Here is a 13,246-nt window from a genome sequence, read left to right as displayed (position 1 = left end):
TAAAGTATATAGGAATGAAGTAAGCACAGTGAGAGAGTACACAGTAATGCCAAAAAGCACCAACTGAATTGAGCCCGGTCTTGTACATCGGCTTCCAAATGAGCATTAAATTTATTGTTTTGATTTCACTGTGATTTCTTTAAAGTCCTAATTGATTTTTCTCAGGCCTGAAGCTTAGAATATTATGTCAGTTACTCAGCCAGGCTTGCATCTCTGATCCACTTTCATGCCTAAATATTTTCATTGGTCCATGGAATGTTGCTGTTTTGATTATGAGAGCATCTGTTGTGCAGCATGTCGTTGGCCAGTAAGTTGAAAAACAGCAAAGCCTTTTCAGACTTGTATTGGCAGGGAGACCCAGAGGCTCCGTGGAGGCCCACCTGGCACCTCTGTACCCACATTGGCTGGCTGAGCCAGATCATCTTCCCCCATTCAAGTAAGATTCTGTCAGGAGAAATTGGGGGGACGGGGCGGGGGGGAGATCTTTTTTTTTTTTTTTTTTTTAACCTGCCTTATCTTATCTTGCAGTCTTTCTAGCTTCCACAAGAGAACAAAGCCTTAATACTCTCAGACATCCATTGCATGTATGGATTAAATTCTCTCTTACGCATCTCAAGTTGAGAAAATAGCCATGAGGATCAGGTTCTGGGCTCTGTGCTGTGGAATCTGCATTGAAAATCTTGAGCAGATTGGCGTCCTGGACCCAATTCTGCCCCTTCAGTTCCCTTGCCAGTAAAAGGAGATTTAAGATAATCTCTTCTATTAACTCAAAACACTATTATGTGAAATCATAGGCGGGAGAGCACTTTGTAAAGCACGAACTGTTATTTTAAAAGGATACTGGTATGAGTTATGGGAGAATTGAGAGGGCAGGCATTTTGTAAAAGCAAATTCCTAGTAAGTTATGATTAGTGAGAGGTTTTTGAAATCAGTTCATGTTGCTTCACAGAATTCCAAGAGCAATCAGACAGCCATCTGTAGCTCATTTTGAAATTTAGAAGACTGTTGTCTGCCGCATGACTGCCAAATTTCTCGGTCATATGAAAAAGTAGTACCTTTCAGAAAGAAAAACTGGAGCTCTTACGAGTCGATGATCATTCCACAGACAGTTTGTGAAGACTTGGCTCTGCCACATCCTCACCAAACGTGAAGGTTAGCAGAGCATGTGGTGTTTGTTGCTGCCTTGCTCACCAGGAAACTGATGGGCAGGAAGTTGGAAATTCCCATCGTTGGATAGCCTAGGTCCCTACGCTTTGGTTTGTAGGCTACTGGCCTCTCTACCGCATAGCGATTCACTTCTTAAAAATGGCATCTTGATAACTTTATTCATGTATATCACCTTCTCCCATTTTAAATAGATGAGACCCTGATTTAAGAGAGTTACCTACATAGTCATTCACCCTGGGAGTGTGTCACGGCCGGATATCCCTCGGTCGAGTAAGAATAATATTATGAAGTAATTATGCTACTATGGTAGAAGATCGTGTTCCCATTCTTGGTTCTGTGGCTGGGGTATAGGAGAAGTAAGATAAAATACATATCTGTTTCCCCTTTACTTTTATACACAGTTGGGAGCATTTATACATGCATTTCTGCACTTTGTTTTTCCACTTAACAGTTCTTAAAGTTCAATACATATAGAACTTTATCAGTCTTTTTAAATAGCTGTTAAATTGTCCTATTTTTTGGAAAGCATTCCATTGTTTCTATACACCACAATTAATTTAACCAGTTCCTTCCTAGTGGACATTAGGTTGTTTCTGATGTTTTGCTGTTATGGAAATGCTCCAGTGAAAAACCTCAAACGTTCTTCGTTTTATATATGTGGGAATCTACCTGTATAAATTCCTACTAGTGGAATTGCTGGGTCAGTGGACTATGCAGAGAAGACGTGACAAGCCAAAATTGAGGGACAGTCTAAAAATACCTGACTCCAAAACTGTCACAATTATGGGGGGTGTAGGGGGAAGACCCACTCGCAGACCAGAGAGGACTCAGGAAATATGACAACTAAATGCAGTGCGGTATCTTGGATGGGATCCTAGAACAGAAATAAGGGACAAAGTTGGGAGTTGAGTTCATAATACTGTACCAGTGTTGGTTTCTTAGTTTCGGCGATGTCCCTTGGTAATGTGCAATGTTAATGTTAGGGGAAAATGGCTGAGAGATATCTGGAAACTGTTCTCTCTTTACAGCTTCTCTGAAGATCAAAAATTAATCTAAAAGATTTTTCTTAAAAAAGCATTAGTGGAGGGGCGCCTGGGTGGCTCAGTCGTTAAGTGTCTGCCTTCGGCTCAGGTCATGGTCCCAGGGTCCTGGGATCGAGCCCCGCATCGGGCTCCCCGCTCAGCGGGGAGTCTGCTTCTCCCTCTCCCACTCCCCCTGCTTGTGTTCCCTCTCTGGCTGTCTTTCTCTCTGTCAAATAAATAAAATCTTTAAAAAAAAAAAAAAAAGCATTAGTGGAAAAACTGGTGAAACCCAAATGAAGTCTACAATACAGTTACTAGTACTGTTCCAGTGTTAAAACCTTAATTGTGACAAATGTCTCATGATTATGTAAAATGCTGACATTTGGGGCAGCTATGTGGAGAGTGTATATGAACTCTGTGTAATATCTTTGTGCATTTTCTATAAATCTAAAATTATTCCGGGGCGCCTGGGTGGCTCAGTTGGTTAAGCGACTGCCTTCGGCTCAGGTCATGATCCTGGAGTCCCGGGATCGAGTCCCGCATCAGGCTCCCTGCTCGGCAGGGAGTCTGCTTCTCCCTCTGACCCTCCTCCCTCTCATATGCTCTCTCTCTCTCATTCTCGCTCTCTCAAATAAATAAATAAAATCTTTAAAAAAAAAAAAAAAAAAAAAAAATTATTCCACAATTAAAAGTTTTTTTAAAAGCAAGTATACTTCCCTGAGAAGTATCTGCTTTCTTTTCCTTTTCAAATTTTTACTTAAATTCTAGTTAGTTAACACATAGTGTAATATTGGCTTCAGGAGTAGAATTTAGTGATTCATCACTTGCATACAACATCCAGTGCTCATCCCAACAAGTGCCCTCCTAATCCCCATCCCCCACCCACCTCCCCCCATCAACCCTCAGTTTGTTCTCTATAGCTAAGAGTGTCTTACGGTTTGTCTCTCGCTCCTTTTTCCCCCCCCTTCCCCTACGTTCATCAGTTTTGTTTCTTAAATTCCACGTATGAGTGAAATCATATGGTATTTGTCTTTCTCTGGCTGACTTATTTCGCTTAGCATAATACCCTCTAGTTCCATCCACATCGTTGCAGATGGAAAGATTTCATTTTTTTGATAGTTGAGTAATATTCCTGTGTGTGTGTGTGTGTGTGTGTGTATACACACCACTTCTTTTATCCATTCATCAGTCAATGGATATTTGGGCTCTTTCCATAATTTGGCTATTGTTGATAATGCTGCTATAAACATCAGGGTGCGTGTACCCCTTCTAATCTCCATCTCTGTATCCTTTGGGTAAATACTTAGTAGTGCAATTGCTGGGTTGTAGGGTAGCTCTATTTTTAACTTTTAGAGGAACCTCCATACCGTTTTCCAGAGTGGCTGCACCAGTTTGCATTCCCACCAACAGTGCAAGAGGCTTCCCCTTTCTCCTCAACCTCACCAACATCTGTTGTTTCCTGTGTTGTTAATTTTAGCCATTCTGACAGGTTATGAGGTGGTATCTCATCATCGTTTTGATTTGTATTTCCCTGATGATGAGTGACGTTGAGCATCTTTTTATGTGTCTGTTAGCCATCTGGATGTCTTCTTAGGAAAAATGTATTCATGTCTTCTGCCCATTTCTAAACTGGATTCTTTGTTTTTTTGGGTGTTGAGTTTTAGAAGTTCTTTATAGATTTTGGATGCTAACCCTTTATCAGATATATCATTTGCAAATATTTTCTCTCATTCTGTAGGCTGTCTTTTAGTTTTGTTGGTTGTTTCCTTTGCTGTGCAGAAGCTTTTTATCTTGATGAAGTCCCAATAGTTCATTTTTGCTTTTGTTTCTCTTGCCTCCAGCGACATGTCTAGTAAGAAGTCTCTATGGCCAAGGTCAAAGAGGTTGCTCCCTGTGTTCTTTAGGATTTTGATGGTTTCCTAGCTCACATTTAGGTCTTTCATCCATTTTGAATTTATTTTTGTACATGGTATAAGAAAGTGGTCCAGCTGAGAGAAAGGAGTGAAGGTGTCCAGCACTAAAAGCAGGTGTCTGACTTCCCAGGTGACCAGAAAGAGAGAGGGACCCAAAGCAGGCAAGAAACACTGGACACGGGCATCTCGTCTCCCTCATAGCTGGTGCAGAGAATGGGAATGCTGCTTGAGGAAGGGTTGGCACCCACAGCACGCCTACCAGAAGCACCTAGAGAAAGTGTGTCTGTACAGTTGGGGAATGAAGTCCTCTTATTTTCCTATTTATCTTTCCTTTCTGTCACAATCTCTTATGTGGCATCATGAAAATTTGTATGATTTCCATGTGACCTTACCTCCTCCTTTTTTCCTTTTTTAGATTTTATGTCCAATTTAGATAAAATCATCTAAAGGTTGGGACATTCTGTTGCACCCAGTGTTGAGAGCAATAGGAGTAGGAAGTGAAGGTTGGAGCTGGGTGGGTACTATAGTGCCCTGTCATATGTGTGTGTGTATATATTTATCTTTGAATACTCGACAAGCAAGGCTGCTTTTTAACTGTCACATTTGGTCCTGAAACCCCAAGCATGTCTTTGAAGACTCTTCAAACACATTTGAACTGGTGGACTTTTGCAAGGCCAGGAATAATAGTAACAGCAACATTTATTGCTTACTGACTCTGGTCAGGCAGTGGGTCAGGTGCTTCTCATGCATTATTTTATTTAATCCTGCAGGGTAGGTGCTAAGATTCTCTCCATTAAAAAAAAAAAAAAAAAAAAGGAAATGAAGGCTTAGAAAGCTTAAGTAATTTGCTCAAATCACATGGCCGGTAAATGCTGTGACTGAGAATTGAACCTAATTATTCAAGCTCTGTTCTATTAAGTCATTTATTTATGTTCCTGAGGATTAAAATATTTTGGGTTGTCTCATGATGAAGCATGCTACCCAGATACGAAAGTGAAGAAAGCTCTGTATCATTTCAAAAGAATATTACAACTGTAGGGCCATGGTTGTGTGATGTTTTTCTCTGTAAACAGTACATTTACCGATCTCCAAAGGGAAATGGGTCTCTACGAGATGAAGAGAATACAAATCTATCCTCCTCCTCTTAGAAAAGGCCACCAGGACTAATTAGGTAATGGCTGTGCTTCTGCTTCTCGGGGATAAGGGGCTAACGGACCCAGGATGAATCCAGTTCTGTTTTTCAGAGGTTATAATTGACTGTGACAGTGGGCCTTTTCTAGAGGTCATCCAAATAATTATATGAAAAGGGAAAATGTCGAGCATCTCACCACTTTTTCTGAAATATTTTTTCCTTGCTCAGTTATGTATGCTTAAACTATGTTGTTCCTGTTCTGTCGTTGGCATGGTTTGTCCCAGGGTGAAAATGTCAACTTCTATTCTGTCTCACAGCCTTGTGCTCTAGGGCTGATCTTGTAAATGAGTTGGTTTCTTTCTTTCCTAATTCTGAAAACTCTATTTCTCTTTCTAAGGTGGACTGCTGGGGACAGCTTTTGCAGTTTACCAGTGTGTGTACAAAAGTTACAGTTCTTCAGCTCTTCTCTAGGCAGCGGTCTGTTGGCACCCTTCGTCACAGACAGGCTTTCAGTAATCGCCCCACAGAACAGATTACTTTGGACAAAAAGATTGCTTTGTACTCTGTGGATTTTGCATTTGTGCCATAACACCTTGAAAACCCTATCACCTAATACTGTGAAAACTCCTTGCTTACTTATTCAAAATCCTGCAAGATCTCCTATTTTGTTTTGGCTTTTGTTGGCTGCCTGATGAATTGCCTGAAAGTGAGTGGAATTCTGGAAAGTAAGCAAGGAAGAGATAAGGCTGAGCACAAGGAGTACGAGCGAGCGGGGTGGCATTAGAAATCGCTCCTAAACTGTCATAAGCACAAGGGAAAGTCCGTGACTAAAGCCACGGGGTCGCATCCATCACCCCCCCCAACAGTGTGTGTCTGGCAGAGAGGAGCACTCAGAACCCTTGAGGCGATGTTTACATGGATGTCCTTTAAAAAAGCATTTCAAGAGTCTTTTTTTTTTTTTTTTTTTTTTTTAGATTTTATTTATTTATTTGAGAGACAGAGAATGAGAGACAGAGAGCATGAGAGGGAGGAGGGTCAGAGGGAGAAGCAGACTCCCCACCGAGCAGGGAGCCCGATGTGGGACTCGATCCTGGGACTCCAGGATCATGACCTGAGCCGAAGGCAGTCACTTAACCAACTGAGCCACCCAGGCGCCCTTCAAGAGTCTTTATGCCAAATAAAAGTGTCCCTTCAGGAGCCCAGGCCAGTTAATTCGAAGTAAAGCTGTTTGTGTGAGGGATGATTTCAGCCCAGCTGTTGTCCACACAGCACAGCAGGCCCGTAACAGAGCAAAGGTCTGCGCACAGCTGCGGGCTGATGTCACCGGCTGGGGCTGGGCCTGCGCTTTGGACTGTCGTACTAACAGCGAGGTACATCCTCCCTCCCGGGTCTGACCCATCTTTCCCTTCCCTCCCCTTTGCCTTCCCTTCACCTCGCTCACTGGCCAACAAAACTTAAATACTTTTAAGCTTTGTTTTCTTTTCTTTTTTTTTTTTTAAGATTTTAAGATGTTAAGATTTTTTTAAAGATTTTTTTTGTTTGTTTTAAGATTTAAGATATTTGAGAGAGAGACTGAGCACGAGCAGGGGAGGGGGAGGGGCAGAGGGAGAAGTAGGCTCCCTGCTGAGCGGGGGAGCGCAATGATGTGAGGGGGGCTCAATGCAAGGGGGGCCTCCATCCCAGGACCCTGAGATCATGACCTGAGCTGAAGGCGGACGCTTAACGGACTGAGCCACCCAGGTGCCTTTTTTTTTTTTTTTAAACAGGAAACGCCCTGTCCAGTGGCTAATGTAAGAGGATTTCCATCTATTCTATTTGATTTTGAAGTCTGATGCACCATAGATATACATTGAAACTGACGGTTGTTTCATTACAAACGTGTTAAAATTCGGCAGGTGTAGCATACTGTTAACTTCATGTAGAAGATCTTCTAGCTTTTGGTTCACTTAGACATTTCTGTCTCTGATAGGAGCATTCAGATGGGCTGGGATCATACTATTTCTTTTTTTTTTTTTGGATATTTGAAATTCCAATGGAATTAAGTGAAAAGGCTGTATGAAACCAAAATTGCCCTAACTAGAAAGTTGTTTGATTGTATTTATTTATTTGAGAGAGAGCGCTTGCATGCAAGCACTCACTGGGGGGGGAGGGGGGGGAGGGCAGAGGGAGGGAGAAGCAGGCTCCCCACTGAGCAGGGAGCCGGATGTAGGGCTGGATCCCAGGACCCAGATCAGGACCTGAGCCCAAGGCAGACGCTTAACCTACTTGAATCTTTTTTTTTTTTTTTTTGTACCTTTGGTAAATAATTAGTACAATAAAAAGGAAAAGTAAAAAGAGTGTTGCATGACCGTCAGCATAGTCATTATCTTTCACTAAATTCTTTTAAAGAAAAGAAATTAACTTCTAAAATTTAGTCCAACAGGACTGAATTTGATGATCTTTATAATCTGGCCTCCATCTACCTTTTTAGGTCTATCTCCCATTGTTCTGCCTTGTGAATGTTCTAGTTCCCAGGGCACGCTGTGCGGTCTCCCACCATTGGCTTGTGGTAGAATAGTTGTCACTCTCAGTATCAGAATGGCATTTTCATATGGCTCAATTTTAAAAAACTGCTGACCAGATCAAAACCACAGTGAGATGCCATTTCACACCCACTAGGCTGGCTTAGAAAAAAAGAAAATTAGTTTTGGTGAAAATGTGGAGAAATTGGAACCGTTGTGCACTGCTGGTGGGAACGTAAAATGGTGTAGGCATTATGCAACACAGTACGGTGGTTCCTCAGATAATAACAGAATTACCATTAGATCCAGCAGTTCCGTTTCCAGGTATATACTCAAAAAGAACTGAAAGCAGGGACTTGAACAGATGTTTGTGCACCCATGTTTATAACAGTAGCATTCACAGTAGCCAAGAGGTAGGAGGCAACCCAAGTGTCCTTTGACAGATGAATTGATAAACAAAATGTCCATTGACAGATGAATCAGTAACAAAATGTGGTTTATACATACAATTGAATATTATCCAGTTTTACAAGGAAGGGAATTCTCCCACCCACTACAACATGTATGAACCTTGAAGACCTGATGCTGAGTGAAATAAGCCAGGCACAAAAGGACAAATTCAGTATGATTCCATTTATAGGAGGTACTTAGAAGAGTCAGATTCACAGAGAAAAGGTAGCAGTGGTGATTGCCAGGGGAGGAGGAGGGAAGAGGGATTGAGGAGTTACTGTTTAATTAATAGGGAGTTTGAGTTTTGGGGGAGAAAAAGTTCTGGAGCTAGATGGCAGTAATGTTTGCACAACAGTGTGAATGTGCTTAATGCCACAGAACCGTATGCTTGAAAATGATGAAAATGGTAAATTTTATGTTGTATATATTTTGCCACAATTTAAAAAAAAAAGTTTGTCTTAATCTGCTGACCGAACCTTCCATACCATACTCGCTGGATGTCAACTACTTTGAGGGCCATTTATTGGACCCTTAGGTACTGCCCTGTATTGTTCTCCTCAAAAATATAGGTCTTGTCTTCTCACTTAAACAATGAGCCTCCCAAGGAGAGGCTCCATGTTGTTTCTCACCAGTTTCTGGCCCAAAAGACAGCTGGGTGGGGTGGGAGAAGCCCAGGCTTTGGATGCAGATCGTCAGAATCCAGACTGCTTACCACAATCCAGTCTTCTGCCACTTACTTAGCTGTGTGCTTATAGGCAAATGATTTACCCTCTGTTGGTTTCCTTGTTCATTTAGTAATAAGGTTCTCACAGGACTTCTGGAAGGGTTGGATAATGTGTAGGGAGCCCCCATTCTATACCAGTCACTGACTAATAGGTTTTTTTTTTTATGTTCCTTTCCCCTTTAATAAATATTTGTGGATTTATTTGAATTTTAATGGTTCTCTTTAGCAGACACTATTCTTGTCATTATTCATTATAGTCCATTTTGCCTCTGAAAGAATCCCAATAGGGGACATATGACTAATACTTCTACTACCACATGGCATATTCCCAAGAAAACAAGTCTATCTCATTGTTGGAAATTCATCCCAGGAACCAGCCAATCTCATATTACTTAAGTAGAATGATCATTAAGCTAAACTCTCCTTTTCTTTGCCGTAAAACTCTTATTCCTTCTACAACTGCAGAAATATATATTCCTTACCAAAAGAGAAGTAAGGATTCACAACTAACTTACGAGTACTCATTTTATATTAGTCCATGGGCACTTGAGGATATTGAGACCATGCATCCTCCTGACAGAGTATCACTCATTTCACCTGTTTTGAATGTCAGTGAAGGAAGGCTGGAAAAGGCAAAAGTCAAGCTTCCTGAGAAATTATAGAGATCTTCCAGGATAAATTATAGTGTGGGTGGGTATGCATTTATGTGCAAGTTCTGCGATGTATTATTAATCATTATGTGTTTTCAGTAGTGGTGGTGAAGAGTAAGATGCTCCGATTTTAAATTATGCCTTTCAGATCACTTTGCCTTTAAAGATAATCACCTTTTGATATATTGTAGCTTTTAAAATGTTTTTTTTTTTTCTAAAGTTGGTATGCTCTGGTTATTTGTGTTCAACATATTCTAATACTTTGTTTTTATTAGTGTATTTTTGAAATCAGCTTAAATTAAGACGAAGCTTAAAATCCATTTATTTCTTCTCTCTGATCTTCCCTGTTCCCTCTGTGTCTTAGCTTCTCCCTACTGGCTGGCCAGCCTTAGAGACGCCTCGGCCAATCAGAGCCTCCTCTCCTTATGGCCCCTGCACTGATTGGTCAACACACAAAAGGGTGATCCTCCCTTGGAAACCTGGTTTTTCTCAAGTACTTCTGTTACTTCTTGCTAGGTGGTTGTGTGGGGGGTTTTGTTTTGTTTGTTTTGTTTTGTTTTGTTTTTTTGTTTTTTTTGTTTGGTTGCTTTGGTTCTGTTTGTTGTTTTTTTTTTTTTTTTTGGTTTGGGGGGTTTTATTTTGCTGCCAGCGACCATTTCCTCTTGTTTCTATTTATTGTTCACTTTTATACCATTACATTTGAAAATCTGGTCAAGAGAGAACGAAGTACTCTGAGAGTACTGTGTTAATATTTCCAGAATCATCACAGCTATGCGTGAATGTGATGAATTTAGGAATTTCGCAGATGAAATATCTTTTCCCTTTTTTTTATCTCTTTTCAGTCACTGCTTCATCTACCTGTGAGAATTTAGAAAAAGCCAGGAATGAGTTGCAAATAGCTTATGAAGGATTTGTGCAGAAGCTAAACCAGCAGCACCAGACTGATCTCTCAGAGCTAGAGAATCGGCTTAAAGAATTTTACACTGGGGAGTGTGAAAAGTTCCAGAATATTTACATTGAAGAAGCAGAGAAGTATAAAACTCAATTGCAAGAGCAGGTCTGTGCTTTGGAGCCTGAGCATGTTCTTGGTCATGGCTATTTATTTAAATTCTAATTGTTTGATGAGGAACTTCCTTTGAACTTCTCTTTATTTAAATAGGTGAAAAGGGGTTTTTCAATTAATTTTTTTCTACGATCAAGTAAGAGTGAAAGAAGGGACAAAAAAGAAAGAAAAGTTAAGGAAAAAAAAAAACTTTATCGTACTACCTGGAAGTAATCCCTTTGTGAGCATTTTGATGTTACACTGCTAAATGATTGGTTTGCATTTCTTCTTTCTTAAAATGACAATAACCCATATTTTTCATGTAATAGTATATCATAAGCTTATCTTTAATTTTCTTGCTTCCTTTTAAAATCAGTTCTCCATTTAGTAAGTATTTGTTGAGTGCCTACTGTATGCCTGGCATGAGCTAGGGACTGAGGATATAAAGACCAATATGACAGGTGTGGATTGTACGTGGTCCTGTCACTGTGAAACATAGCCTCATTCCTTATGATGGGCCGTTTGCATCAGTGAACCGTGGAGAACCTGTGTGTTGGTGTTCCTGAGGCGGAACAGAGTGGAGAATTGGGAGGGGCAGATCCAGCTTGGCCTGTTCTTTCCATGTGTTGGGCAGCCTTTAACGTGAATGCATGCTTATGTGTCAAGTCTCCTAATACTGTTGCTTATTACTCAAGACTTTTAATTTTTTGTTCTTTTTTCTTCTTCTAGTTTGACAACTTAAATGCTGCCCATGAAACCTCTAAGTTGGAAATCGAAGCCAGCCACTCAGAGAAAATCGAATTGCTAAAAAAAACCTATGAAACCTCCCTTTCAGGCAAGAATGCTTTTTTTTTTTTTTTTTAAATAGAATCAGATCTAATGGAACAGCGTGGTATGTTTTAAAACGGAAATGATTTGTAACTTTCCCTTCCAGAGAATACCCTGTGGTATTCAGTTTGGAGTGTTTTTGCTTTCTTTTTGCATCGTTCATTGTTAGCAGATGCCCTTTTCCCCTTAGGATGCAAATAGTAGTTTGTCACAAATGCCAGCCATTTCAGAAATAGGATGAACTTTTAAGGAACGTAAAGGCCTTTTTGGTAGTAGTAGTTCTTTACCACTTGAAGTCCTGGGAAGTTAAAAGTGTTAGTTTGTATCCTGGCCACAGTAAAGGATAGATGCTCAGCAACACTTGCTCACCAACACTCTTGCACTCCAATGATGTCGTGAAATGGAGATGGCCCTGGTTGGAGTCAAGAAAGAATATTTTTAGAATTATTTTATCATGATTGGAAAGGCTGAAGTAGAAGGAAAAGAAGGAGCCATTTCTTTAAGAACGCAAAGGATAGCGGAAGTTGTTATGCTAAGCTCCGTGCACCCCAGAGAGAAGCGTGTGGACGTGGGCTGAGAACGGGCGGGCTCACCTTTGGCAAAGGCCTTTTCTCATCAGAAAAAGAGAGTTGTTGTGTGAAGTCAGAGAGGACAACATCGAAAAGTGACTGGCCCAGGGTTGATATTTAGTAAACATTGTCCTTCTTCCTTCCTGCTAGGATTGGGTTTAATTTTAGACTTCTGTTTGGTTCATGAAGAGCAAATGGAAAAGCACACGGGAACTCCAGAGCACGGGGGTGAAGGCCAGTGTTGGAGGCGCCCTCCCCTGAGGAGGACGCTCTGTTTCCGCTGGCCTCTGGGGGCCTCTGTGCTCTCCATCGTGAAATGGAAATATCTGCCCTACTCCCCTCATAGGGCTAATTTGAGAACAGATAGCTTAATTCTTATAAAAGCATCTTACAAATTTAAGTAACATAGTCCTCCTGCTTCATAATCAACTCTTAGATCTACCTGCTTTAACAGCCGTAGAATAGTGATCGCATAGGATGTGATTGCCTCCAAAAAAATCCCTTCTTTGCAGAAATCAAGAAAAGCCATGAAATGGAAAAGAAGTCACTTGAGGATATGCTTCAAGAGAAGCAGGAATCGCTGGAGGTGGGTCAATCTCACTTACCCCCACCTCCTCCCCCCCCAGATACCCGCATTCCTGAGGTTTGTGTGGTTTGGGTCATGTTTCTGTGAACATTTGCTGTGTTTCTGGTGTCTGCTTGCTAACTTGTGCTCCACATTTCATTGTTTGTTTTAGAAACAAATCGATGATCTGAAGAGTGAAAATGATGCTTTAAATGAAAAGTTGAAATCAGAAGAACAAAAGAGAATATCAAGAGAGAAAGCAAATTTAGTAAGTTGTGCATGCTTCTCCATCACTACGGAGTTCTCTTCTGCTCAGCTGCCCGTGAGGGTCAATGATACGGGTTTGGACTCCTTCCATATGTTGCAGAGTGATTTTTAAACTGGCTTCTTTGTTTACTGGTAGCTTTTTAGAAATCCTAAGAACTGACATACAGATGAAGCCCCCGTACATTGCGAGTGGTCTAAGCTGATAACTACGGGCAGATAAGAAAACTGTCAATGAGGGTCAGGGTTTCACGTGAAGACTACGGTTTTGTTTTGTTTTTTAAACTAACTGGTATATTGAGGGCGCCTGGGTGGCTCAGTTGGTTAAGCGACTGCCTTCGGCTCAGGTCATGATCCCGGAGTCCTAGGATCGAGTCCCACATCGGGCTCCCAGCTCGGCAGGGAGCCTGCTTCTCCCT

General features: G+C 41.1%; 1 protein-coding gene across 9 annotated transcripts in view; it reads left to right on the top strand.

The window, feature by feature from the left end:
• MTUS1 (microtubule associated scaffold protein 1) overlaps positions 1-13,246 on the top strand; it is a 165,205-nt gene that overhangs the window by 143,770 nt on the left and 8,189 nt on the right. For all 9 annotated transcript variants that reach the window (XM_032413534.1, XM_032413535.1, XM_032413536.1 and 6 more), the window contains 4 exons: positions 10,402-10,616; positions 11,331-11,436; positions 12,511-12,584; positions 12,736-12,831. In XM_032413534.1, the coding sequence (XP_032269425.1) occupies positions 10,402-10,616; positions 11,331-11,436; positions 12,511-12,584; positions 12,736-12,831 (491 nt within the window). The remainder of the gene's footprint in view (positions 1-10,401; positions 10,617-11,330; positions 11,437-12,510; positions 12,585-12,735; positions 12,832-13,246) is intronic.

This window comes from Phoca vitulina, unplaced genomic scaffold (assembly GCF_004348235.1).
Source record: "Phoca vitulina isolate PV1807 unplaced genomic scaffold, GSC_HSeal_1.0 scaffold15, whole genome shotgun sequence".
NCBI lineage: Eukaryota > Metazoa > Chordata > Mammalia > Carnivora > Phocidae > Phoca > Phoca vitulina.
The sequence above is the reverse complement of the archived record's forward strand: the minus strand, read 5'-3'. Positions and strand labels throughout refer to the sequence as shown.